Raw genomic sequence first — 26,552 nt, forward strand, 5'->3', positions numbered from 1 at the left:
ATTGCTTTCCTTTCCTTTGCTGTGTTCGCATTCAATCCCAACGCTGATTTTTATGCTAGTGAGTGTCTGATAAAAATACACTACCATAATCATTTGCATGCCATGCATTCTTACAAAAGCATTTCTGTAGTTTCTGGGATATTCTAAAACTATTCAATGTTTTTATGGAAAATATTCCATACAGTACAACAAGGTTGTGTTTTTACACTGTTACATTTTATGCCGTGATAAAGTTATTTGTTGTTACATGGTCACGCATGAGTGGAAAAAAAAACCTCGGGAGAGATTAAACTGTTCTTTTTGGGGGCAGGATCTCAATCCTGTGTAGTCGGTAGGACATACGGATACACAAAAAAAAAAAAAAGAAAGGAAAAAGTAAAAGAAAAAATACGTGGAGCCTGTATGTTGAACATAAAAAGAAGAGGATTGTAGAGAATTTTATTAATGAATCAGAAAGTTTTACTAGTGTGTATGTAAGAAGATTTACATACACACATGATGTTGAACCGTCCCAACACCCTGGTAACTTTGCTACCTTAGCAGCACGTATCCAACTGATTTTTGGAACGGAGTAATAGAAAACGCTCGGCTTTTCCCGTTCGTTCCCGGGGCAGCGCCGGCAGCGGGCGGGCCCCGCGGGCGGCGGGCGGGGCCGGGCTCGGCGCGGGCCTGACGCGCATCATGGCGGCGCGGCAGCTGCTGCGGGCGGCCCCGGGGCGGCGCGGCTACAGCGGCGCGGGCGCCGCCGAGTTCCTGCACCGCAGCATCGTGCCCACCATGCACTACCAGAAGAGCCTGCCCAGGTACGGCGGAGCCCGCCGCTCCGGGGGGCGCGGGAAGGGGGCGGCGGCGGCGGCCCGGGGTGTCCGCTGTGAGGAGAGGGCAGTGAGAATGTCCGCCCGGGGCGCCGCGGTGCGCGGCTCTCTCTGTGCGCGCTTCCCGCTGTCTGCAGAGGAACGGGCTCGGCTTTCACAGTGTAGATATGGTTACAAGCCTGCAACTGAAACATCCCCCTGGCGGGCAAAATAACCTCCTGGATGTAACAGGATTGTGCTATAGAAAGCAAAACTTAGGCTCAGAGGAAGTTGACAAAGATACCGAATAGGAAATTTGTGAGAAAGAGATGTGCAGCACGCAGCTGTGAGGGGGAGGCCGAACGGGGCCGGCAACCGAACTATTCCTTCTATAGAACTGCCCCTCCTAGCAGCGGTTTATGGCACTCTGTTCCCTGTAAGGGATTAGCTCCCATCACTGCCATACCTTTGTAACAAGACTGTCAAGTTGGTTTTCTGCCTTTCTTCCCAAGAACATTATGGTGTGCTGACTGATGCCCATCTAGTCCTTCGCTTCTCTTATTCCACAAGAAACTTCTGAGGCATTTGGATAATATGTATACAGAAGCATTATCCAAATACATATATATAGTGTAATAGTATATATAGTATGGTATAGTGTGTGTATATATATCTATATGTATAGTATATATAATAGTATAAGGAAGGATGTGAAAGAAAGGAGGCAAAGAGAGATGACTGTGTAAGAAACACAGGCTTCAGTCATGCCCTTGCTCATCAAGTGAACATCTCTGTGTTCCTTCAGACTGCCAGTTCCCAAGCTAGAAGATACAATTACGAGATACCTGAATGCCCAGAAACCTCTTTTAAATGATGACCAGTTCAGGTATGGACAAACACATATTGCAGTGTCATGTTCTGCTTCAAAGCCAAATGTTACACATAACAAGGGTGACTTGTGACAGCGTTTTGACTCTTTTCTTGATTGCTGTAGGAAAACTGAGGAACTCACTCATGCCTTTGAAAAGGGAATTGGAAGAGAGCTGCATGAACAGCTGGTTGCTCAAGACAACCAGAACAAACATACAAGTTACATCACAGGTATGGTGGCCTGCTGGGTGTAGGATGAGTCTGTAAATCATCATGCTTCATAACAGCTCATAATGCCATAAATACACTAGGCTGAAGCTTTAAGAAATCCAGAAACTTGAAATAACCTGCTGTGAGCACTCTCTTTGGGTATATTTGAGCAATTTCAGAGGCTGGTGGAAAGAAGAATGCTCATTATCTAACTTCATCTATTCTACCAGAATTCTGGGTAGATAGATACTGGAACAATAGTATTTTTTCATGAGTTTATAGGGTTTAGGTTAAAGAGGAGCTTATCTAGCATTTCACTTAAGGAAACTAAAGCAATAATTTCCAAATAATTCCATGTTATTTAGCAAGAAAACTAAACTCTGAGGGAGGGGAGGGGTCACAGAGTGTAAGTAAGTTTGGGAGGCAGAAGTGGTCATTACTTGGGACCTAAAAGCCCTTAAAAGTACAAAACTATATTCTTTTAGAGAGCCAAAGAAAAGGAGTGACAGAAATAGGAAAATGAGAATAAATAGAAACAAATCAGGAGAGGGAGACCATGCATGTAGCCTTTTGATTATTCTGCTTTATTATTGCTTCCATGTACAAGTGTCTGCTCATGAAAGTATTAGACAGCAGCAGAGGTGGAAATAGTCAAATACCTATGGAAGTAGAAGATTCCCTGTTGCCTAGTGAATGCACTTCTATGCTTGCTGTCTGTTGAGACTGCCTGTTAGAGTGTTAGCTACCACTCATTCTGTAGAGAATACCACATTATTTCACAAAAACTGCTGTTTGGTTTGTTATATTTTACTTTCCATTCGCTTTGAACAACATCTTGGGTTTTTAGTGGTGGCTTTATGTTGTTCATCAATGCTAATCAGTATGCTGCTTTTTGTCCATGAATGGTGGGGTGTCTGTATTGCTTTTTGTTTAGTTATTTTTCTTCTTTAGGCCTCACAAAAGACCTGTTCCACTTGAAATTGGTTTCTGAAAGTATGTAGAGTTGCCTCCACCCTGGACTTTCAGGTCTGGGGTTAAAAGGCTACGTGATGATGACTGATGTGGTTTTGAAGCTGTAGATGAGTGTTACTTACTCACCTGTGAGAATCCGTAATTAAAATTGTAACTTAGTTCCTGGACCTACACGTTGCCCTTCTTACTGTCCAGGTAGAAGGTTTAACCTCAGTGAGATGCACTCAGTGACAGAGAATTGCAGAAATTAATCGTTCAAGAGTAGGTAAAGGCATGAACCACTCCAAACGTGAGGTGTGCACCAAAATATAAAGCTGGGGAGTTGCACTGTATGTCCTGGGAGTTAAGGTTTATCATTGAGCCATATAGAAAACAGGGAGGTGGGCCCTTGTTGCTAATGACATGGACACCCATGATATGGAATATTCCAAACCCAGTATTTTTATGATTAGCCAGCAGTATCCTTCTTCATAATGGGGGTTGGGAGAAGCCTTGGGTGAATTACTGCATATGTTTGTCTTATTAAAAGGCACTTCGGTGTGTGTTCATTCATGATCACTGTTGGATTACACGACCCTCTGGTCTGACTCAGGAAGCTGCTTTTATATTCTGACTTCTTTCTCAACTCTCAATTTTCAGGTCCCTGGTTTGACATGTATCTAAAAGCACGTGAGCCTGTTGTTTTGAATTTTAATGCATTTATGTCTTTTAATCCTGATCCGAAACCGGAATACAACGATCAGCTCATACGAGCTACGAACATGACTGTTTCTGCCATACGTTTTATGAAGACCTTCAGGGCTGGTTACCTTGAACCAGAGGTTTTTCACCTCAATCCAGAAAAAAGTGACACTGAGATCTTTAAAAAAATTATCCGGTTTGTGCCTTCTTCAGTTTCTTGGTTTGGTGCCTACATGGTCAATGCTTACCCTCTAGATATGTCCCAGTACTTCAGGCTTTTCAATTCTACACGGCTTCCTAAGCTCAACAAAGATGAGCTTTATACAGATGAAAAGGCAAAACATTTGCTAGTGTTGAGAAATGGAAATTTTTACGTGTTTGATGTTATTGATAGAGATGGAAACATGCTGAAACCTTCAGAAATACAAGCACACTTGAAATACATCCTTAGTGACAACAGTCCGGCCCCGGCCTTCCCTCTTGGCTACCTCTCCAGTGAAAACCGAGATACATGGGCATTGCTGAGGAAGAATCTGGAAAACGGCAATGAAGAAGCTCTTCAAAAAGTAGACTCTGCCATGTTTTGTTTAAGTTTAGATGATTTTCCTGTTAAAGACTTTGTGCACGTGTCCCACACTATGTTGCATGGAGATGCTGCAAACCGCTGGTATGACAAATCCTTTAATCTTATCATAACTAAGGATGGCACTGCAGGAATTAATTTTGAACATTCCTGGGGAGATGGTGTGGCTGTGCTCAGGTTCCAGAATGAGGTTTTTAAAGATAGCACCACCACACCAGCCATCAGCCCCCAGTCCCAGCCTGCTTCAGTTGACTCTTCTAGAGCAGTGCAGAAACTTGACTTTAAGCTGAATGATGCCTTAAAAGCAGGGATTACCAAAGCCAAACAGAAGTTTGATGCCACTGTAGAATCACTTTCTCTTAACCTAATTCAGTTCCAAGAAGGGGGCAAGGAGCTTCTAAAGCAGAAGAAGGTGAGCCCAGATGCTGTGGCTCAGCTGGCCTTCCAGATGGCTTTCCTTCGCCAGTACGACCAGACCGTTGCTACGTACGAGTCTTGCAGCACTGCAGCTTTCAAACACGGCCGTACAGAAACCATACGTCCTGCCACTGTCCATACAAAGAAATGCTCAGAAGCCTTTGTCAAGGAACTCTCCAAACACAGCACAGAAGAGCTGCAGAAGTTGATAGTGGAGTGCTCCAAGTACCATGGCCGTTTGACAAAAGAGGCTGCTATGGGTAAGTAGCGATTCATCAAACACTCCTGCCTTTGCACTAAAATGTCTGTTAAGGTTGCTGTAAATATTTGCAACTAAATAATGTTGATGGAGGTCTAATGTAAACTTGACAAAAACAATTGCAGAAGGCTGCAGTTTAAAGTGCATTCTCTAACACTCATTCCTTGATGGAGAGGAATGCCTCTATGCTTCCCATAGCACCTTTCATGTGTTGAGAATTTTTTATACTTTAGTTTTTGTCCTTAGAGCAGTTGCACTGTTTGAGGATTTCATATACTTAGTGCATCTTGAACTCCTCAGGGCAACCAAGAACTTTGGCTTTAAGTCTGAGGAGGTACTGTCTTATCTCTGCAGGGAATAAAGGCTTTAACAAGTTCCAAATCAAACTCATTTTTTGGCTGTTCTACTCCTGCCATTTTTCTAAATGCTTTCTTTTGAATTGTCCTTCCCAGAAGCATTAAAATGGACAGCAGTAAAATTGACTGTTGAATATTATCCCATAGAGTCTAAAATTTGCCTCCTTTTGTTGGTGCAAGATGCTCTTCCTCTTTAGATTCATAAATTTTAGGAAAACCTTTTTCTGCATTAAATAACTTGGCTATGTTCAGATAAATAGTTAATCAAAGAATATAATGTATTATTAAAATTGTCTGTTAACACTGCACCTTTATGTACTCTCCTGATCCTGGGTGAGGCTTGCAGTAAAACAAGCAGGCCCTGTTTCCCTAGGATATGGGCATGAAAAGTCTGAAAAATATTTCCTACCAGTACAAAAATAAACCCCAGTTCTACAGACCTCTTTTGTGACCGAGGTGAGTTTACTTCCCACAGAAGTCAGCCATCTCTCTCATACCTGTTGTTTTATTTCTCCAGGCCAGGGGTTTGACCGGCATCTCTTCAGCCTGCGCTATTTAGCCTTATCCAAGGGGCTGCCACTGCCGGATTTCTATCAAGACCAAGCCTACGCTCGCCTTAATCACAACATCATTTCTACCAGCACCTTGGTGAGCCCAGCTGTGCAGTTAGGAGGGTTTGGCCCCGTGGTGGCTGATGGCTTTGGAGTAGGGTATCAGGTACATGACGACTGGATAGGTTGTAATGTTTCCTCTTACCCAGCTAGGAATGGTAAAGAATTCCTTCAGTGTATACACAAGTCACTAGAAGATATCTTTAATGTTTTAAAGGGGAAGAAAATTGGTAGTTAGACATAAAGACATTGGAACACTTCACAGTTGCAGAATAAAATGCAGATTATGTCTAATTGACATACTAATCAGTGTTCAGCATGGCTGAAACTGCCCAGCTTAATTGACTTCATGTATCTTCATTGAACTTGAATACTGTTAGATTCACTAGGAAATTTCTATCTATTTTAAAGAAATCAGTTACAGACCTTGAATGTATTTCAGGAAATACAAACATTCACTATGTCAAATTAAGTAACAGATCCATGTGTTCTTGAAACACATAATCTAAAATAAAAAGCATTTTTACTGAGTTAATGAACTTGGAACACCTGTGTTCCATGAGCGTTCAGGCAGACTACAGTACTGTGATGCCACTCTTGAACTGTTTGGTATAAAAAAAAATACATGCAATAATTTTAAACATGGAAGAGTGGTTCCATTTGCACTCTTGCAGTAAGCTTTCTTACTAAGTCGTCACACTTATCTCTTTAAACTTGAATTTTTATCAGAACTGATTGTGCCTCAACTGCTTGTAGCCTTTCCACTATAACAGCTTTTAGAGACACAAAAAATGAAGTGGGAGGCTTTAAGTAACCTGCAATCACCAACTGGGTTGTTAAATTGACTGGAAAAGACTGTATTTTAATAAAGCTATCTACTAATAACCATAAAGTTCTTTTAATGCCATATCTAAATCATACAGCATGGGTAGACCCTCTATCAATAGATCATTTTTCTTACCAAGGTTGGAAAGAAAACTGTTGCAAGTATTCTGTGCTCTGTCTGGTATGTAGAACTTGAATTCCTGCCTTTTAAAGCCTCTTGATTTCCACTCTTTTTCTTCTGGGAGGACGAGTCTTTCTGTGGAGCTGAATTGCACAGTGGTGTTTGCTTCTGTGATCTGTGTACAAGTAATGCAGCTGATGTCCCACTGGCTTGGACAACCAAATACATCAGCACAACAGAAAAGTCTGAGCACATTGGTTGGATGGGACAGATCAGGTTCAGAGGCTCAGAAACCTACTTCCCTTTGCTCTTCCTTTGGGTATCTCAGCTTCCAGGTTCTCCCAGGGTCTTTTTAATTTAGCACAGTAAGTGTAAGCAATACCCTATCCTGGAAGTATGAAATAAGCTAGCAGGGGAGAGGCATGCTTTTCATATGTAAGCCTGAAGGCTTTGCTCCTGTAATGTGTTGTTTTAGTTTTCAGCTGAAAAGCTGTATTTTAAAACTTACTTTAAAACGTAGCATAATTGTTCTTGCTCATTTAAACAAAGAAAGGAAGGTGATAATTTGGGAAGATGCAGGAAATAATACAACAGGAAACAATAATCACACCAAAAGTCAACAAAATTCACTAAAGATTATATGATTGGGTTTTTTTCCTTTTTGTTTTTTTTTGGTGGGGTTTTTTGTTGTGTTTTTTCTTGTTTTTAAACATGAGAACAGCTGGCAGGATTGTGAGTGCACTCATCAAGGAGTACAAAGTCTGTCTTTAACTAAAAATGAGGTTTACTTAATGACATTCTTTGAAAGATAACTTGCTTTTCAGAGGATTGTAACTGTGTAAATGTCAACAGCAGTCAAGCTTAGTAAGAGTTCTCAGTAAGCTCATCTCAGTCTTTACCTGAAGTGACAGAAAGCTGCTAAAGGTGTACCTGTTCCCTTGAACAGTTAACACAGTGCCTTTACTAATGCTTGTAGCCATTTCCTCATGATAGGAGTGGTGAGTGGGAAGACTTTATTTGCTGTGTTTGAGAATCAAATGGGGCTACTTCCTGGTAACAGACTATTAAAACCTTTAAGGCTGTAAGTTGTCTAAGTAGTTACTGTATCCATTAGCTAAGTTACAGTCCACCACAACCATATATATTCCAAAACCCCACAGCATTAAGGAAATGGCACAGTTCAGTCATTATGTTCTATTTTCAGTTTGTACTGTGGCCATCTGCAAGTGCTCCAAGGAAAATATTTTATTAGGGCATGCAGGGGACAGAAAGTACAACTCAGTGATGTCGGTCAAAGGTTGAACTTGATCTTGGAGATCTTTTCCAACCCTAATGATTCTGTGATTCTGAGAACTTAGGTTGCCATTTCTGAAGTGCAGCCATGTAAAAAAGTAACTCCAAAGAAACTGTGTATCTGATGCTTTACAGCTCCATCAGTAAGCATGTCATAATTTATTACGGGTATGAAATTCAGCATTTTACAAATTTATGGGTAACTTCATAGATTCCAACAGATTCCTTTGTTTTTTCATCATAGTCGTTCCAATCCTGTAGGAAATAAGATTTCACAGTGTTAGTCACAGAGCACACAGACTAGAATTCAAACCGGAACTAAATGTTACTCAAAATTTGGGTCTTAGATATCTGTAGAAAGTTAAATTTTAATAGGTGAGAGTAGCAAGAGCACTAGCCTGAAATTAAATGAGCTTCAGTCTCAGTGTTTATATATGTATATTTTGGGGTTTATTTTCTTATGTAGTCCCCAGCCTGTAGTGGACAGCAGCCACGGCAGGTGAAAGGATTATCTATCATTTACAATACCCTAGTCAGGTGGGTAAGCAGACAAGCAGATCTCTGCCAAGTAGGATACCAGGGAACAGATTTGACCTTGAGATTCCTGCTCACAGCCAAGGAAGATTTGCAATGCTGGTGCCATTATCCTGAGCTTTAAAGGACAGTGTCTATATTACTTTTTAATCTCTGTGCACAGGACAATGGGCAGGGATCTTCCTAGAAAAATCAACTCACCACTTTAATAACCCCAGCCATTTAGTATTCCAGGTTGTTGCTCTCTGGAATGCTTGAGTGACTTAAACCTTTGTCAGCTCCTAAGTTAACAGATACATATTTCTAAAATGACACTGTTAGTAATGCTGCTTGTTCATAGCAAGCTACAGGAAGTAGCTTGTTCAAGCATAGCTACAGGAAGAGCAAAACCAGTCTAGGGTGTGTATTTTGGACCAGTGACGTGGGGAAAGCAAGCTAGCTAATTAGTTTTACTAGTGAAACTAAGACAACATACCTTTTCTAACAAGTTTATGTCATTGAAAGGTGTGCCAGATTCTGCACCTTCAGCAGCAAACCCTGCCTGCAAACACATTTGCAGAAAGTTTTTAAAATTATGTTGCACTGAGGAAATAATAAATATGATCATTGAAACATATGCAAAGAAAGTAGCTCAGCACAAAAATGTATTGTATTTCTTTTAAATTAGGTAGAAAGAATGGGCAAGCTCTTTCCTGGTTAGGGTCAGTAGAAGGTTGTGACCCTGCTTTTGAATTGGGAAAATTCAATCCAAGCAAGCAGAGTAAAATGAGGGAACACTGCTCCTCTATTTTTCTTAGCAAAAAAAGTATTTCCAACTATTCTAAGTAATGTTAAACCTTAGTTTCTAAGTTTATGTAGCAACATCCAATTACTACTAACAGCTTTGTGTTCAGGACCCATACAGGCATAATAGTTTCATAATACACTGCAAGGAAAGTAATAAGAGAATGTGGAGGAAAGTGTAAGTAGTTTTGGCTTGAATATTGTCAGAATCCAAGACACTCTAGAGAAGGAGCAGCTTGTATTGGATTTAGGTACACAAGTGACGAGCAAGCTTTATGTGTAAGGAGGATGAGCTGGCTGAGTGAACAGCTTAGTATCCCCAAACAAGCCTTTCACAGGGGAGAGTTCTTCACTGCCATCACTGTTGCTATTTCTAAAGAGTGCAGAAAGGACAGCCCTAGGAAGGTGTTCTGGTTTATCTTCTATAGGAACAGCTCTCTCAGTTCAGGGTTCACAGTTACCAAGCTGTACAGTAAGATTTACTAGTTTTAAAAACACATTTAAAAATCCCAGCCTAGCATGGGATTCCTTCCCTAGCATGCAGGAAGGGAGCAGCATTACATTACTCTTTCTAACTACAGAATTTTATTAACCAATGACTAAAAATCAAAGGTAGCTTCTTCCTAGTTTTCTGCAAGGGATCTACACTTCCATTTTTGATAAAGAAATCCCTACTAGTGCTAGTCAGACATTTAGCTGTAAGAATGTGCAAAGTAACATGACTTTAAAATATTTTGGGATGTGAATGGAAGTTAAATACTTGGGAGTTATACCACAGAGTGTGGCAGATCTAATAAATCTAACAACAGTAGAGGGATCTGCAGGACACAGTGGCCTTTCTGTAACTGTCAGAAGCCCACGTCAAGGGAACTGCTGGGCTGGAGAGGAAGATGAGCATCGTGGGTCAAAACTGCAGAGCTGAGTATAGAACAAACACCAGAAAAATGGAAGAAGCCCTGCTTTTGCCACCTGCAGCTATTCACCAGCCATGTGACTGCAATTACAAACTTCTGCACTAGGTCTAAAAAGAGGGTTTATATCAGAGAAACAAAGGATACTTTCTCCTCTTACGCACTCAAATGTTTGGTGGTGGTTGGGGTTTTTTTGATAACTACTATAATTTAAATAAGACATGCAAACATTAAGCCACTTTAAATTGACTCTAGGTGTGGTTGTATTATGTCCACCAAAAAATACAGAGAAAATACAGTGATTCCATGGCCACATGCCATGTTTAGTGCTATCAAAAGTGAGATCTAAGGTTGTGCAAAAGCCAGGCTGGCTTGGATCGTGCCAACTACAAAGCAGTTGACAAAATTTTGTGGACCTGCGGAAGTCACTTAAACATCAGAAAATTTTCATTTACTGATTTAGGCATCCAAAAATTCACTGAAATACCTCTTCAGGGATTCAAGTACTCTCCAGTCAAGTGCACCAAACTCAGAACATTAAATTAAAACTTGTTACAGCTGTGAAGTCTTTGTTCTGTAGATAAAATTGACACTAGGATGCAGAGCTATAAACATCTCCTACATTTTGTAATCTTCCCATAGATTTTTCTTGAAGTGCAAGTTCCTAGGTCTGGTTGCAAAGCTTTCAAGCAGGAATAAACTAATAACCATTTTGGAATAATGGAATAACCATTCATCAAAAAGATGGACTTCACTTAAATAAATAAAGAACTCCCCCAGCACACTGCAGTGGGGATTCTATTTGTATCAAATTCGTTGTGGGGTTGACTTTTTTGGGCTGTTTTTTAGCACAGCATCACAGTCTGAGAGAAGGATAAGATAGGTTTATATTTGTCAGTCTATTTACACCTAATCCGACTGGAATAATAGGCTAAATATAGCAGGGAGTTAAGTGGCATAGAGCATGACCATGCACAAGAGATGAGTCACTGCAGACTGGCCCTGAAGAATCCTTAAACTCTGAACCTTGAGGTGTGCTTTGCACCAGCCTGTAACTGCCAGTGATCTTCAGGCTTTGTCTGGTTAAGATGCAAATGGAAAAATGCCAATGTTCATTTCCTGTGGCTCTGGTAATGTCAATCCCAAAGAAAATTAGATTGTTTTTTAGAGGATACACACTGAAGTGTGTTCATAACCTGAGCCTTTGATGTACTCTGTAATGTACCAAGGAGCAAAGTGGTACCATCTAATGCTGCTCTCCCACAATTCCCCTTTGGGAAAGACTCTTTTGCAATAATCTGAGCAGTGAAGACCTCTGAGATGAATTCAGATGAGCAGTGCTGAGTCACCTGTGAGGCAGTTTGAGTACAACTCCAAGGTGTGCTTAGTTTGGATTTTACTGGCACAGAGAATACCAGTTGTTCGTGTTAGCTGACTGCAGCCTTTTGGTTTGGTTTGTTTTTTGATCAAATGAAGTAAATAAAGGAGCTGTGGAAGGATGGGAATCTGGGAAGGTCTATGATGTTCCAGAACCATTTCAAATAGTGTGTATTTTGTTACTCTAGAGGAAGTACTTCTAAAAACCAGAAATTAATCACAAATAAGAACTCACCTGTGGTTGAAAGTCAACTGGTTCCAGACCTCGGCATTCAAACTCCACAATTGTTTTGAACTTCTCGCTGTCTTCAGCCTGTAATTGAGTCAGAAAACCATTAGTTTCCATCTAATAGAGGCAGTGACAAGCATTAGTCTAGGAATGGATTGCTTGAAAGGCAGCACTGTCATCTCTGACGCCCCAAGTGACAGCAAAATCCTATGGCTCATTTCATGAGTGGTCAATAATTAGAATTTCTTAATCTGCCATGAGGAAGCCTTCAAAAGGAAACCAAGAGGGGCATTATATAATCACCTCTAATTTGAATGATACAGTTCTGTGTTGTCTTATGAAATGTATCACATTATTCTACACTTGAGACTGTGCAGGAGTCTACAAGACAATTTCTGTCCGGGGACAGGACCAGCTTTTGTGTTCTTGAAGGAGGATGATAGAGCAAAAACTCAAAATAGTGTTAATGGTTATTTATCTTTCACTTGTTACGTAGAAAAGGAAACAAACTTACATTGTAAGGCTTGATTGTCTGACTTAAAATATCTAAAACAAAAAAAAAAGTATACAAGTGAGTGGCACTGTGTTCAGTTGTATTCAGCACAAACCAAGCACCAGGATCTTCTTTCAAAGAAATTTCCTTATACAAAGCAAAAGAAACAAAGTCAGCAAGCATTTCCTGCAGCTGGACTTCAAAAGGTAGAATTCAATTTTTCTCCCTTCTCCTGAGAAGTTTACACTGCACCATTTTTCCCTACCACTGCCAAAAAGATTTGCACACTTTTGTAAAATAACAATACAGATGGGTTTTGCTCATGCAGAAGCCTGGACTCACCAGGAAGCTTTGCTGTCTCCATGAACGTGATGTCCAGAATGTGCATGTTGGGAACTCAAGCACCAGCGTGCAAGGGAAGAAATCCCTGGTGAAAGCTCTTTACAAATGGTGTCAAGCAAAAATGGGGACAAAAGGATAAACTGTAAAATGGAATGTCCAAGCACGTACCGATGGAGTTCTCCCTGGAGCACAGCTTGCACTTCTGCACCATAGTGGCGCTTCCTCGGCCGCCTTTCAGGGGAGCACTGTCCTAAAATCCATGACAAGAGAGACATTTTTAACCACTTCAGCTGAGCCACTGGAAACCTCTGCAAAGGTAAGGTGGTTTTTACAATGACCTTTAACTTTTTAAAAATACTGCAACTGCAACAAGGCAGGTTTTTTTATAACTACAGAGATTAGTAATTCAACAAGCTGTGATTATCAAAGAATTATTCTGTTCTAAACTTTAAATAGGGAATAATGGATATTTATGTCTTATCCATATAGGCATGCTCTACTAATTCCTCAAGATACATTCTTAACCATTCTGCTGTATGCAACAAAAAGGGATGATTATTGCTAAGACCAGACAAGTATCCCTGACAAATTTTATCCCACTTTTTCAGCTTCCAAATGCTGATTTAGCAAGCTTAACTCATCTTGATTTACCTAACCTTCTCCAAAAGGATTCCATCAGCATCAGAGAATATGTTACAGCCACAACCTTATCCTGATACCACTTCAAAATTTCATTTTAAATTAAATTTTTACAGCAAGGTGTTTTTTAAAAGTAGATGTAAATACTTTGTTACCAACGGTCACCATTCAAATGGCATATTTCAATTAACAGTCTCCAAATATTTCCAAATATGGAACATGACAATTTTCTAAATGCATGTAGCTATTGAAAAACGATCTCATCAAGAGGGCAAGTTGTCACATCCTTGATGCGGATACGTGTGTAAGAGGCAAGTTTGTGTTCTCATTTTTGCTCAGAGGCAGGTTACAAGGGGCACACGCACCATCAGCCGCAGGTACTGCCACTTCTCCGAGACTTCACCGCAGTTCCCACATTTCAGCTGGAGAACACAAATCGGAAGGTTGAAAGCTGTCAATAATCAGGGATATGCGCCGCTCCCGGCCCCGGCCCCGCGGCCCCGCACCTTGAGGTACCATCGGAAGTCCTGGCCCTCGGCTCGCAGCCGGGTGATGTTCTCCAGCGTGGCGCGGAGCTGCAGCCCGATCCTCTGCAAGGCAAGCGGCGTCAGCCCCGGCCGGCCCGGCTCCCCCCACCCCCATGGCCCGCGGGGCTCCGGCCAAGACTCCCACCTACCCCCATGGCCGTGTGGATCCCGTGGAATTCCCTCTTCTCCGGGCCGTGCCCTCAGCCAAGATGGCGGCCCCGCGCTCCCTGCCCGGCTGAGCCGGCGCGAAGCCGCGTCTGCCCTCAGCCAAGATGGCGGCCGCCAGCGCCCCGCCGCGCGGGAAAGGCAGAAGATGCCTGTGGGGACGGGAGGGAAAGCGGGAGGCACTGGAGTTTTCAGTATTAAACGTCAATTAACCACTTTTTTTTTTTTTTTTTTTAATCGCAGCGGCTTCTTAGACAACACAGACGGGTTAAGAGAAAGCAAAGGCGCGGTTTGGTAGCACTGGGACCACCCTCAGGGCCTGTGGGGGACCCCTTGAAGTCTTTTAACTAATGCTGCACAACAGATCTGCTAGACTAGAACTAAACTAAATACATTTAGGTTGCTTTTCAGCTTCTCTGAAGCTGGGCGGGACGACCAGTGAAGATCCCGGATGGCTCCTGAGTGGCCTGTTGTTTGTCTCTGCTCTGGAGGCAAGCGGGTAAGCCCGGGCTGGGATGAAGGTGATGTGTGTCTGCTATAACCAGTTATCCTGTGCAGTCAGATGTTGTGCTTGTCTGGCCAACAGAACACCCAACTCAGGATAGTAACAGAAGTTTGTCTTGGCAGCTGGCAGAAGTTTCATTTCACAGAGCCAGGCTTCATTCCTTTTTCTGCTTGCATAGACAAGTACAGCGTGTGTCTGATACAAGAGAAGTGCCACACTCTGAAGGCACCATTATAAGTGTTAGAAATCTCACCACAGCTTAGAAATTAAAAAACGCAAATCTCACCCTTTTATTGAGTCATTAACAGTCCGTAACAACAAAAACAACAATTAAAAAAAATAATCTAAAATACACAAAAATTTCAGAAACAGTAAGGAACTGGAACAGGATCCTCCCTTCCCACCCCCACTGCTGACACTGCAATACAAACTTCAGTTTGTCTGATTTATATTGGCTTAATCTTGAAGTGGAGTCCAATAAGACTGAAGACAAGACACTTAAGGTCCTGGACCAGGTAGTAAAACACTCTCAAGCCTTCTGGATCTCTGCAGTGCACAACAGAATGAAGAAAGGGAGGGGAAAAAAGTTTAAGACTGATGCTCTCAGAGAACAGGTTACAGAACTAATGTATTAAAAAACCCAAAAAAACCTATATGGGGACTTTTTAGATGTCATCTTAGATATTACAGATTTGTTTCATTCTACACTGATAGATTAAATATTCTGTACTCCAACTGTGAACATTTAAAGTCTTTACAAAATATGCATTTTTATCATGAAAGCAAGTATCAACAGCACTTAGGATTAAAAAACCACCAACAAAAACCATGGTAGTCAGTGTTTTCAGCTTAGGTGAAATACAAGTATCTTGATTCTCCCAAAGAAATTGATACAAACAGGCCAATGGCAGCTTGGACTCTGTATGTGTGTAACAGGGTTCCTACAGCAAGGTCTCCTCTCAGTGAGGGAAAACACAGCCTGTAACGCCACAGTTACAGGCATTTGGCACATTGTGCTGCAACACAGAGCACTGGTGCCCCCAGGAGCTGATTCATGCTTTGAAACAATATAAAATACATGTACCCAATAATCAGGAAATCCTAATACAGACTGGTAAATAGAAACAAGGGCAGCATAAAAAGCAGAGTACATACTTGGACTGATTTACATCAATGAGGGAACCGATTTTTGACGTGGTAAAGGAGATGTGCTCATCACCAATTACTATCTCGAGCTCCTGAAAAATAAAAGGTTATAGGAACTCACTGCTTCATGGCACCAGTTACAGAAATACTTCAGTACTGTGATGGTTTTTATTTTCTATTACAAATTTCTGTAACAAAGATATTGAATGCAGCAGGTCTGTGGATCGTATTAGCTTCCACAACTACACTGCCACTGAGGGACTACTCAGGTTTTAAAGCAGTATTTGTTTCCCTTTTGGCTGGAAACAATACCGGCTTGAATGAAAAGTTTGGTTACGCTTCCAAGGAGCCAACACATGAAAATTAAAGAACAATTAGAAGAGACATTGTGCACCCACCTGTCGGCCCACTCTGTCAGGAGGAGGCCACAGAGCATCATCTTCTTTTGTGATTTCACTGTCGTCGATTATTCTCTTCAGCTCCTCCATCACACTCTTGTGCACGTAAGCCTGGACACTCAGAAAAAGAAATAAATCCAAGCCTGCCCACAACATCCCAGCAACGACGTGCAACCCCGAGCCCTGCCCAGCGGTCCCTTTCCTTTCGCTCGTGGCCTTGCCCAGCGGTCCCTTCTGCTGGCACAAACGCCCTCAGCCGCGCTGTGCGCTCTTTTCCTGACTCGCAGCCCGCGGCGCTGCCCTCACCTCCTTTCGGATCATCACATCGTTCTTGTAGTTGCTGTTGTTGGCGTAGCGCAGCTTCCCTGTGGGGAAAGGCCCGGCATTAAACCACGCTGGGGCTATCCGCGGCCCGGCACCCCCCACTCCGGGAGGGCGGCCCACCTCCCCGGCCCCCTGCCCCGCTCTCACCGTCGGGCCGGAACTCGAACTCGAGGAACTCGTGTCCGAACTTCCCCTTGTGCCCCACGTAGTACCGCAGGTAAAAGTCACTCGCCATGGCCACGCCACACCCCGGCACACAAACGTCACCGCGCGGGCCTGGCGCGCGCCTTCCGGGCGCGCACGGAGCGGCGGCGCGCGCGGCCGCCCTCTGGCGGGCGGCGGTGGGAAAGGCCTGTCTGAGGGGGGAGCTCGGTCCCGCTCCCTCCCTCAGTGGGACCCCACCGGCACAGAGCCAACATCCAGCCGGGAAAGAGCCGCGGTCCAGCCGGGACAGAGCCGAAATCCATCCGTGACACGGTCTAAAGCCAACCGGGCCGATCCCATAGCGACACGAGACGGTGTCAGGTGAGGGATCGCCAACCTCCGCTGCCCCAGGGCAGAATCTGGAGCCCTCGGCGGACCAGTTATTCACTTGTTACTAATAATAGCCTTCTTGTGATATTTAGACATACTGATGAAAGAGGGATGAAGAGTTGGTGGCCATTTGTTTTGCGTCCTGATGGTTGCATTCAGTGTTACTGCAAGTGGCCCACACAAGGATTGAACCCACGACCTTATTATTATCAGCCTTATACTCTACCAGCTAAACTAATCCCAGAAGCATTTTTATTTCCCCACTGTGCAGTTATGCTTTTAAAGCAGAATGAGAAGAACTGCAGGTTTCTGTCTTCTGAAGCAGTTTGGTGCCTCACTGGGACTGGTGTGTTGAGATCCCTCATCCCTGGTGGCCTGAGGTTTGAGAGTAAATGGACTGGGGGTAAATCCTGCCCTTTTCTGCTTTGGGAACTGCTGGAAGGAGATAACCAGAGACACGTCCTTTTGTAAAACATTCCCTTCTGCAAGAAAAACTCAGAAACAGGGTATCTCTTGTGCTCATCGCTAGACAGGACACTTTTAATTGAGGACACAGAATGGGGGAGGGTGGTTTGTACTGTGGTGGTGTTGGAAATGGGTTTACACTGATGAACGTGATTTCATTTAGATGGTGGTGCCTCACATCCCAGTGCTGGGCTAATGGAACTCACTCTGCTTTCCTTAGAGTTACAGTTAGGCTAAGTCACGCAATATTTGCTGTTATTCGTTGTTTTTCCACATCTTCGCGCTTGAATATTCCCAGTTGCATTCTGTATTCTTTAGGAGTTTCCATTCTATAAAATGTCTAAAAGTTGTCCCTTCAGTAGAAGAGTCCTACTGATACAGAAATGGCCAATCAGTTGCTTTATAACATCTGCAGGTACTACAAAGAAATTAAAACATAACCTTAAAAAACGTAACATTTGTATTTATACCAGATTGAAGGATTTTTTTGTCAGAATTATTACCCTGCTTATTTTGTGAACTTCGTTGTCCAATCTAAAGGTAATACCAAGTACTGTCTGGTTTGTCTCTGCGTTTGGAGGTTTGGTTTTGTTTGGTTTTAGGTTTTTTTGTGAGAGAATAACTCCACTGTAATTATTTAAATTGTTTATAAGCCCTTTAAGGAATATCAGTACTTAATGTGTATTTATTTAAATTACTGTGTTGGAAGGAAGAGCAAACTGGCTTAGGAGTTATCCTGAGAACCTGCATTTTCATTCCTTCTGGAGGTATCAACTGTCTTTGAGCTCTCTATATTCATTCTAACATATTTTATGATAAATGCATATTATAGGTGAGATAAAAATGTTTTTTTGCTGTGTGTGTATTAGTTTTTTTGTCTAAGTAAAATAAACGTCATGGTTGATGGCGATACAATGGGTAGAGAATTGCTGCCAATGGTGTTTGGGTTATCTTGACACATTTACAATCCCAAACATGCTATGCTTGAATGCATTGGCTTAAGTATGTGTTTGTGAAAGGCACAAATGTGTGCATTGCAGTTCTTTTCATTCTGCTTAAAAGCATATATAAACAGTGATTGTTCTGTCTCTGAAGAAAATATCTCTATAAACACACATTTTAAGCATTATTTTACACATGCTAGAGGGGCTGTAATGTAACAGTGTGCATATGGAATCTTGATACTGGTACTGGTTTATAATGGCTTTGGGTTTGGGGTTTTTTCGTTTGTTTTTTAAAAAGAGCAAAATTTACATGATTTTCTCCTCTGACCTAGGGACTTGGAAAAATGGGAGAAATGAGATTACTATTTATTTGGGGTTTTTTCTCATGTCAATAAAAGAGCAGATAGCTTGGATGAATCAACCTACTCTGGATCCATAATTTAACTTAGTTTTAAGATTGCAAGACTTGTGACTGTTTTTTGAAATAGTTGTATTTCTGCTATTTTTTTCTCTTCACTAGAAATGTTGAACACTTTGGAGAACTGGGTGGCAGAATTTTTTCACAGATTGCAAATAAATCAGGTTGTTTTCTGATATTTTTCCATGTCTGTAACTTGTTAAACCATGCTCCAAACACAGAGAATTTTATGCAACTCTTTTTCCTTGTATCTGCAGAGGCTTTAATTCTTACTGATTCCCCTATCAGTAAGATACTGATTTTTCAGTAAGAAAAGACTACTTTTGCTGAGAAAAGTAAGACAATATAATCTCTGAAAGTTAAAAAAATCCTTAAAATGTTTCTTTAACACATGCTCCATAGCATTTTAATGTGCTCCATGGTGAGGATCTTGACTTTGCACGTAGATCCTTGTTACACTTGTGTTACTTCTTCAGTTGCTGGGAAGAGAATTTTGTTCTGGGTTTGAAGAATGTTAATTCCTTTGCCTCTGCATTGTGTGAGAGATAATGAGAATCAAAATACAGCTGAGTCAGCAGTGTGTTGTGGCTGTTAAGAGACGGGCCGGGGGGTGCTGTGTTAACCCTCAGCTGTGCATTTTATTGTGCTATTTAGGAGAGACATCACCGTTTGTATTTTGAAATTGCAATATGGGTAAGTTTCATCTACTTGGTTAAAAATACAGCTCTGTAAGAAGGAACATTTATTGTTTTGGTGCCAAGTAAAACAACCTTATTACCCTGAGGTGAGGTTTTCCCCACAGGGCTGTGCTGCTGTGGCTGGTTATTGACTGAAAGACTCTGTTTGCTCACAAGGCAGTTCTCACGGGTGATGACTTAGTAAACAAAAATGGGGTGTATTGACTTCTGTGTTAGAAGAACCAAATCCTAAGCCTAGCATACACTCCTGTGTGTAAATGAGTGCCTGAAAAGGAGACAGATTAGTGGAAATTTACAGGACTGGAAGGGTCTGTTCTTGTTGCCGGGTTCACTCCCCTGCCCTCAGACAAGATCAGTTCTCCCATGTGAATATTTGTGTGAGTTTTAATGAAGCTTTTTGGTTTTGATTGATTTTGATTCCCTGCTTTTTCTACAGATCGTTTTTGTGTCAAATGCCAGTTTATAATGTAATTGACTTATTTGATAAGTCAGCCCCCATCTGAATCTGTTTGGTTTGGCAAGGCTGGAAGTTGGGGTGCAGTGGTGTATGAGAACTGAGAAGAGTATCTGGGGTCCAGTACTGATGAATCCATCTCTTTAGAGTTTATTTCCACAAATAATTTAAGAAAACAAATATTACTTACTTAAATGGTTTATTTATTTTCCATGGTAGAACTGTGTCTTGAACTTACACAAAATAGGATTTGCTCTTATTTAAAAAGAGATGTGTGTTAATTCTCACTTCAAAATTTTACAGAGATAGTTATGAGGGCTGACATGGGGGAGCTTGTCTCCAGTAGTTGCTTCTGAGGAAGAATCTGCCCATTTAGACTGAAATTAGAGGACTGAATTGTCCTCTAAGTAGTTCCCCAAAATGTTGGTATGACATAAGAAAGAGGTATTTTATGTCACTGCATGTTTTAGGCTCTTCATTTCGACATTAGCCAAGTGCTGTATTCTAGTCAGGTGTTTCTGTGTAATCTGATTTTATTTAAACAAATCTGCCAAACTCTTTAAGGGTTTCCCTGGTGGCAGGGAGTGAGCACAGGTATTTATTTAGCCTTCAGCCCATGACCTTCCTATAGAGGTGGGTAATGTCTCTATAAATGTGGAAATAAGCAAAGGAGTGTTGGACATTTTACCTCCTTGATTGGAAGGATATCCTGGTTGTGCTGAGTGCTCAAGGTGATATTTCAGACAAGGGCTACAACGAAACTTTTCTTTGCTTCCATCTGGCCTTGCTTTGTCTTCAATAAGCACTGTTCTATTTTTTTTTTTCTTTTATTTGAAATGCTTTACCAAGTTTGTTTGTTTGTTTGTTTTTTAAATCCAAGGTTCTTACAGAACCTTCTGACACACAAGAATTTCACAAGCTTTACAGAGATGAGAGACCTGGAGCAGTGCATATATAATAGAAACTTCTAGATTTTATCTGTAGGCATGCTGTGCTGCTCTAAGTGGGCCTCATGTTCTCTGTTACACTTTGACAAAAAGTTAAATTGAATTTTATTTATTTCTAACATTTTTACCTGTATACTTTTTAATTGGTTTTGCATTTAATTTTTTTCTCATGCTTGTCATAATGTCTAAACCACCCATTCTTCCAATGTATTTGATTTCAATATTTGAGTCTTTTCTTTTCCCTTACTCTATAAAGAAAGAAACTGGTGTAGTAGGTCAGGAAATCCAAATCTAAGGCTTCATTAGCACGAAGGGAAACACCTCAGGCATATCTGCCTTCTCACAGAAAACTTCCAGCCTTGCTTGTCCCCCGCATGCATCAGACTCTCCAATCTTCACAGCCATTTGAAAATTTTTGTCAAGAAAAATACATTGCTTTCCTTTTACATAGATAATTATGCCTTCAAGCAGGCTTTGATCTGGTGGATGCAGAAGTCTCATCCATTTCCTGTGCAATCCTTGCTTTTTAAAACCTTGTACAATTTTCAGGGATCCCAAACAAGAAGCAAACCCCCAGCTTTCAAGAGATCCCTTGCAGATAGACTTCATGTGCAGGTGATGTGCTGAATTCATTCAGGGTTACCATGGCAACCCCCTTTATTTAATCCAGAAAAAGATTGCTTTATCAGTAAATGTACTATTCCACAGTACCCCATGGCTTTTGTTCAGGGGTCTCTAGTTCTGAAGAGCAATAGATGGGCAGGCCCTGAAATTAGCAGTGTCATCCTTGTTGCTCACTAATGCTCTTTATTCTTCAGCTCTAAGTATACCAGCATTTAGTCTCTCCACCTCTTCTCTGGGCTTTTTGGCAGAAAACTGTCCCTTCCATATGCATGAAGGCATATAATCTGAGATTCTGCGTTTTCAGCATTATTATTTTACAGCCAGGAGATATAATTCTCAGTCTTGGTGTTCTCCTGTCCTTTTCCTCTGATCTCAGAGAGTTCTTGGTCATCTTTTTCAAGATTCTGTTTTGCTGTGCATTATTGCTCTCCTGCCCCTAGGAGCCATCAGATTGGTTCTGTTCCATGTTCATGTCACTGGCAGGTTTTCAGTGATATAAAAGTAAAAAAACTGGAGAATAGAAACAACTAAGATGAAAAGGATGATACTGGCTGTAATACAGTAATCCCCTTCCAGAAGCCAGGGAGTTATTTCTCATAATAAAGTGATCTGTCTCTCTCAAAAAATTATTCTTGATTTCCCGTCAGTCAGGATTACTGTGACTGTGAGTCCATCCTGTCAAACCATGGGGATGGTGCACCAGCAGTTCCTTATTGACAGCAGTTTAACAGAGGGGTGGATGGCAGCTTCAGGAATTAATGTATATATTTTTATGTATTTCCACACAGGCAAATGCACTTGCATATGCTTTCTTCTATGTCAAATAAAAGGCCTTGCCCACAGATGGCTCTTGGCATTAAAAGGATTGGAAATAATAACACATTTCTCTTTTCAATGAATAAACCTATTTTGCTGTTATCCCAGGCAGCAACATCCATCTGTTGAACATTACTTGGGCATTGCCTCCACAAGAGAAATATTACAGGTAAAATTATGTTTAGACTATCATTATATTAATTATGTAATTATCATTCATTTACATTATATTTTTACTTCATGCTGTTTATAAAACAGTTTGTGTCAAGAATCCAGTAAATTATCAGGAACTCATCACAGGGAAGGTTAATTTCAGGTAACGTAGTTTGTGCTTCTGATTCTTTGAGAATAGCGTACAAAATTATGTCAGTGTTCTGTATATAATATCTGGTTGATATACGAGATAAAACATTCCATTAACATATATCACTTTTAATAGTCTTCACTGTGCAGGTCATGAGCTGATGCTTGTGTGTTGCAGGATCCTGTGGAGACACAGGGCTGGTTTGGATAGGCAGTCATATTCCAGCCTAAGTATCCACTCCTATTCCAGTACCTGCCTGTGTGGTCTTTGCCCCTTGTCTTAGGGCCATGTCACAGATCTCTGATGGTACCTACAGAACCTGCCCCTGTATTGGGGTTGGGGAAGATGTGCACAGTTTCCTCTCTGTGGTGGCAGAAACCTCTGATTTAGGAAGAACAAAAGAGCTTAAATGCTTGCCCAGTCACTTTGCATCCTGCAGTGGAATAAGAAAGGTCAGGCAATAACTTTTGTTCAAAAAGAAGACTTCAGTGGAATGGATTTGGTTTATTTAATAGTAAAGAAAAGGTCATGTCTTTTGTTCTTTTATTATCACATAAATTGATTTTGTAAAGTTGAAGTTGGTTTATCAGCATTTGTGTTCTATGGCTTTGTTATTTCAGTACTGGAGAAAAGGTCATCCTCTTGCTGGGTATCTGATATTCCACGGTCCATTAAAACTGCATTATTTCTGCTGAAGCTGCATTTAGGTTTTGGTAGTTTTTTCTCTCTTTTTTTTTTTTCCCCCCCGAACGTCACTTGTCCCAAGTCAACCCAGCTCCAGCTGGGTAGTTTTTCCTGCAGTCTGGTATATCAAAGGTGCCTGCATAGGATTGTATCTGTTTTATTTGGGTTACAGAAACAAGAATGTCCTGGCTGTTCTAGTCTCATAAGCCATTTATGTTCACATAGATTTTTTTTCAGGTTTTGTTCACTATTCAAGAGCTTGAAGAGATTCCCACTCTACTGTCTTTTCTTAGGAGAGTGAATTGCATTCTGTCTCAAAATCAAGTGTCAGTAGAAGACAGTGACTGAGTTTTTTGCATAAAGTAAGAAAGAAAAATGAAAATATTTAAAAATATGGAGGTCTGATGGGAAATTTATAATGTGACTCTTCTGCTAAGGAAGTAATATTTTTTTTACAGCCGGCTCATCACTGACTTGTTTGCCTTACTTCAGTCCAGCAGTCTTTGAGATGGTCAAAGAAGAACTAAAAAAGATTTACTTCAATGTGCTCATCAAATCAGAGGTGTTAAGCCAAATGAGTGTCAGTGGGGAAAGGCTTAATTTTAGGGTAGTGGTAGAAAAGAAAGTAATCACCTTTTTCTTCCTGTGTTGTCACAAGAGTGTAAAGAAGGGGCTGGAGGAGTTGCCTTTTTATCAGAAATTACCATGCAGTTCTTTGCATCGTCTTGTTGAATGTAGTGAATGCCAGCACAGTAATTATATGTGAACACAATTTTCAAACTGCCAAATATTTTTGCTTTATACTAAGTACTGGTACTAATGATCAGGTGCCAAAGGCTGACAAGAATTCACATCTAAAAAGTTATCCTCTATTTTTTCTTTATAGTTGTTCTGTTTCTTGTCAGCAGCACCTGTGTGTATGCACTTGGAGGTTAAAATTCCTTGTTAAAGGATTATCAAATCTTCTGAATAAGTCTCAGCTGGTGCCATCACCCTCCCACCCCCCACAGTTCCAGCCCAGCTGCCCTTTGTTTCTTTCTAATTGCCATTGCTTTCAGATCATTCCCATTTCATGTTCCTTCCCTATCAGTTCATCTCACTCTCTCTGGAAGCAAACTTTATACTTTGATCAGCATTTACTTTTTAAAAATGTTGGTGGAGAAGAGGAGATACTGGAGGCCTGCTGCTGCAGAGGTGGGGGTAAGTAGGTAAAACTGATATTGCAGAAGATGAGTGTCAGCCAGCAAAGTTACTGCTTGATTTGGAAAAGATGGATTCCCTGTAGCCCAAAAAACCAAGAGGTACTCTCAAAAGTGCAGTGGTTAATACTTTATGAATATAATTTCACATCTTGTTGGAGATTCATTGGGTCTGATGACATAAATATTCTGATAGCTCTGTGTTGATTTTTCTCAAATGAGGGAATGGTAATCAAAATAATGTATGGCTGTAGACTCCTGATCAGATGCTCCTGATCTGCAGGAGCACCTGAAGGTTATTCCTCTTTGGCCTTGTTCTTGTTGCGGACGTAGAGTGTGCTCTAAAAGGGACACATTAAATCAAAGCTCACCGTGTTCTGAAGCCCTCATAGCACTAATAGCTATTGACACTACAAATTATGTTCTCTTCATTAGGATTTTTGCCTTGAAGTGACTCACTGAAATTAAAAGGTTTCTGTATACCTGCTCGTTAGTTGGTGCTGCTCCACTATTTAGGATTAAATTGAACCCTTTGTAGCCTGCCTGTGTAGGTCACACAGATGGCACACAGGTCCCTGAGGGAAGAGGGAGATAATTCTGCATTACATTAATCTATAAGTACAAATGCTGATGTGTGTTTGTGTTTTGGCCAAGATGTGAGCAGGTGTTTGATGTTGTGCTGTTTGTGCTCCCCCCAGAAAGCTCCAGTTCACTTCCCTGGCCCATCCCTGCCCTGTCCAGTTCTGGGGGGTGGTTTTGCCAAGTGCCCACCTGCTCTGTAAGGTGAGAACTCTCAAAGAGAAGCCATCTCTGCCAAGACACTGTATTATCAGGTCAGGTAGTGGAGGTCTGCTCACAGTCATTTGTGTTACCTGCAGTGCTTTGCTGGGCAGTCACATTTAAAGCATGATCAGTCCAGAGCTGGTCCGTGTGGTCACTGGGCAGGGACAGTGACCGAATGACAGGGACTTCGTAAGCCCAGTTCTGTGCACAGGACTCACTAAATTAATGACAACAGGGCAATCTAGGCACAAGTTTAGTGGGTTTAGTCCATCCATCTTTGGGTTGACCAGGCTTGTCTGCAGCGTCAGAAGCAGTGTGGGAGTGGTAAAACACCAGCTGCAATGAAAAGGGGTACATTTTGACTAAATTCAAGAAGTATTTCAGATCATATGGAGGAGCTTTGTTTCACTTTCTTGCAAATCAAGGGAATGCCTGGCTTGGCTCACCATGGGAGGTACAGCTCCCATTCAGCTGGGTTTTCCTGAGCAATTTGTCCTGTATATCCTGTTGCTATGGGAAACCATAACTGTAGCTAGTTCCTGGCATAGTGTAGCTGAAAGTCCACAGTAATGTGCTACAAACAACACATCATCATCATCATATGCTCCTGTCACAGCTTCTCAATTAATTTATCTAGGTCTGCAGATGGCCCACGTCTTTGGCTGTGTATAAATAGGGCTTGGGGTGCATCCCTGTGTGTGTTTATTTGTATTGCTTAGAGTCTATTCTAGGCCAGTGATCATATTCTGAATATCATACATTCTCTAGTTTAATCATTTTGGGGCCTTACATATTCATGGAATCATAGAATGGTTTGGGTTGGAAAGGATCTTTAAGATCATCCAGTTCCAACCTCCTGCCATGGCCAAGGATACCTTCCACTTGACTGGGATATTCCAGCTTGGCCTTGATCACTTCCAGGGATGGGGCAGCCACAGCCTCTCTGGGCAGCAAATATTGAAGCTCTATGAGCTTCTGTAAACTGATAACATGACTGAAGAAAATACCAAAATGTTCTTTATTTGGTGGTTGTGCATATAAGTTGTAATGATTAAAGCATCACTGCCTGTTTATGTCCTGGGCAGAGCCATAGCTAAGGCAAAGGAGCAACTGTAACTGTCATTGGGGTCATTGGGGATTGTGAGCCCAAGCCCTTGTTTTTGTCTCTTAGTCTGCAGGAGACAAAGTAGGTTTTTATGACTGGAGTCTGTATGGATAAATCTTAAATCACCTTTTAAAAAAAACTGGAAGAAACAAGGGGAGATGTAGTTTGGAGAGTTCATGCCTCACCACACTGGGATGGAGCTTGTGTCAAAC

General features: G+C 41.5%; 3 protein-coding genes across 6 annotated transcripts; 1 reads left to right on the forward strand and 2 right to left on the reverse strand.

The window, feature by feature from the left end:
- The first annotated feature begins 662 nt into the window (after window positions 1-662).
- CPT2 (carnitine palmitoyltransferase 2) lies at window positions 663-7,340 on the forward strand. The gene is made up of 5 exons (XM_032117909.1): window positions 663-803; window positions 1,600-1,680; window positions 1,789-1,895; window positions 3,486-4,787; window positions 5,660-7,340. The coding sequence occupies exons 1-5, from the start codon at window positions 682-684 to the stop codon at window positions 5,989-5,991; spliced, it is 1,944 nt and encodes a 647-aa protein (XP_031973800.1). The 5' UTR covers window positions 663-681; the 3' UTR covers window positions 5,992-7,340.
- A 580-nt stretch (window positions 7,341-7,920) lies between these two features.
- CZIB (CXXC motif containing zinc binding protein) lies at window positions 7,921-14,087 on the reverse strand. 4 transcript variants are annotated; one of them, XM_032117910.1, is made up of 8 exons: window positions 13,977-14,087; window positions 13,807-13,890; window positions 13,666-13,722; window positions 12,830-12,911; window positions 12,341-12,372; window positions 11,833-11,910; window positions 9,002-9,067; window positions 7,921-8,247 (listed from the first exon to the last, which is right to left on the reverse strand). In XM_032117910.1, exons 1-8 carry the CDS (start codon window positions 13,980-13,982, stop codon window positions 8,170-8,172), a joined length of 483 nt encoding a protein of 160 aa, XP_031973801.1. In that variant the 5' UTR covers window positions 13,983-14,087; the 3' UTR covers window positions 7,921-8,169. The 4 variants fall into 4 exon arrangements, with proteins under 4 accessions (XP_031973801.1, XP_031973802.1, XP_031973803.1 ...); XM_032117911.1 differs by lacking the exon at window positions 13,666-13,722; XM_032117912.1 differs by lacking the exon at window positions 9,002-9,067.
- A 669-nt stretch (window positions 14,088-14,756) lies between these two features.
- On the reverse strand, window positions 14,757-16,664 carry MAGOH (mago homolog, exon junction complex subunit). The gene is made up of 5 exons (XM_032117914.1): window positions 16,513-16,664; window positions 16,348-16,406; window positions 16,042-16,152; window positions 15,653-15,735; window positions 14,757-15,043 (listed from the first exon to the last, which is right to left on the reverse strand). Exons 1-5 carry the CDS (start codon window positions 16,598-16,600, stop codon window positions 14,944-14,946), a joined length of 441 nt encoding a protein of 146 aa, XP_031973805.1. The 5' UTR covers window positions 16,601-16,664; the 3' UTR covers window positions 14,757-14,943.
- Between the last annotated feature and the right edge of the window lie 9,888 nt (window positions 16,665-26,552).

Source organism: Corvus moneduloides, chromosome 9 (genome assembly GCF_009650955.1).
Source record: "Corvus moneduloides isolate bCorMon1 chromosome 9, bCorMon1.pri, whole genome shotgun sequence".
Lineage (NCBI taxonomy): Eukaryota > Metazoa > Chordata > Aves > Passeriformes > Corvidae > Corvus > Corvus moneduloides.

Bases quoted from the DNA above. Each gene is read 5' to 3' on its own strand.
- CZIB (XM_032117910.1), bottom strand. The intron at 12,912-13,665 runs GTGCGTGTGCCC...CATGGATTTTAG, and splicing joins GGCAGTACCTGCGGCTGATG to GACAGTGCTCCCCTGAAAGG. The intron at 9,068-11,832 runs GTGAGTTCTTAT...ATGTGTTTGCAG, and splicing joins CAGTTGACTTTCAACCACAG to GCAGGGTTTGCTGCTGAAGG.
- CPT2 (XM_032117909.1), top strand. From the start codon at position 682: ATGGCGGCGCGGCAGCTGCTGCGGGCGGCCCCGGGGCGGCGCGGCTAC. The intron at 1,681-1,788 runs GTATGGACAAAC...TGATTGCTGTAG, and splicing joins TTAAATGATGACCAGTTCAG to GAAAACTGAGGAACTCACTC. The intron at 1,896-3,485 runs GTATGGTGGCCT...CTCAATTTTCAG, and splicing joins ACATACAAGTTACATCACAG to GTCCCTGGTTTGACATGTAT.
- MAGOH (XM_032117914.1), bottom strand. From the start codon at position 16,600: ATGGCGAGTGACTTTTACCTGCGGTACTACGTGGGGCACAAGGGGAAG. The intron at 16,153-16,347 runs GTGAGGGCAGCG...CTGAGTGTCCAG, and splicing joins ATGTGATGATCCGAAAGGAG to GCTTACGTGCACAAGAGTGT. The intron at 15,044-15,652 runs GTATGTACTCTG...TGTGCACTGCAG, and splicing joins ATTGATGTAAATCAGTCCAA to AGATCCAGAAGGCTTGAGAG.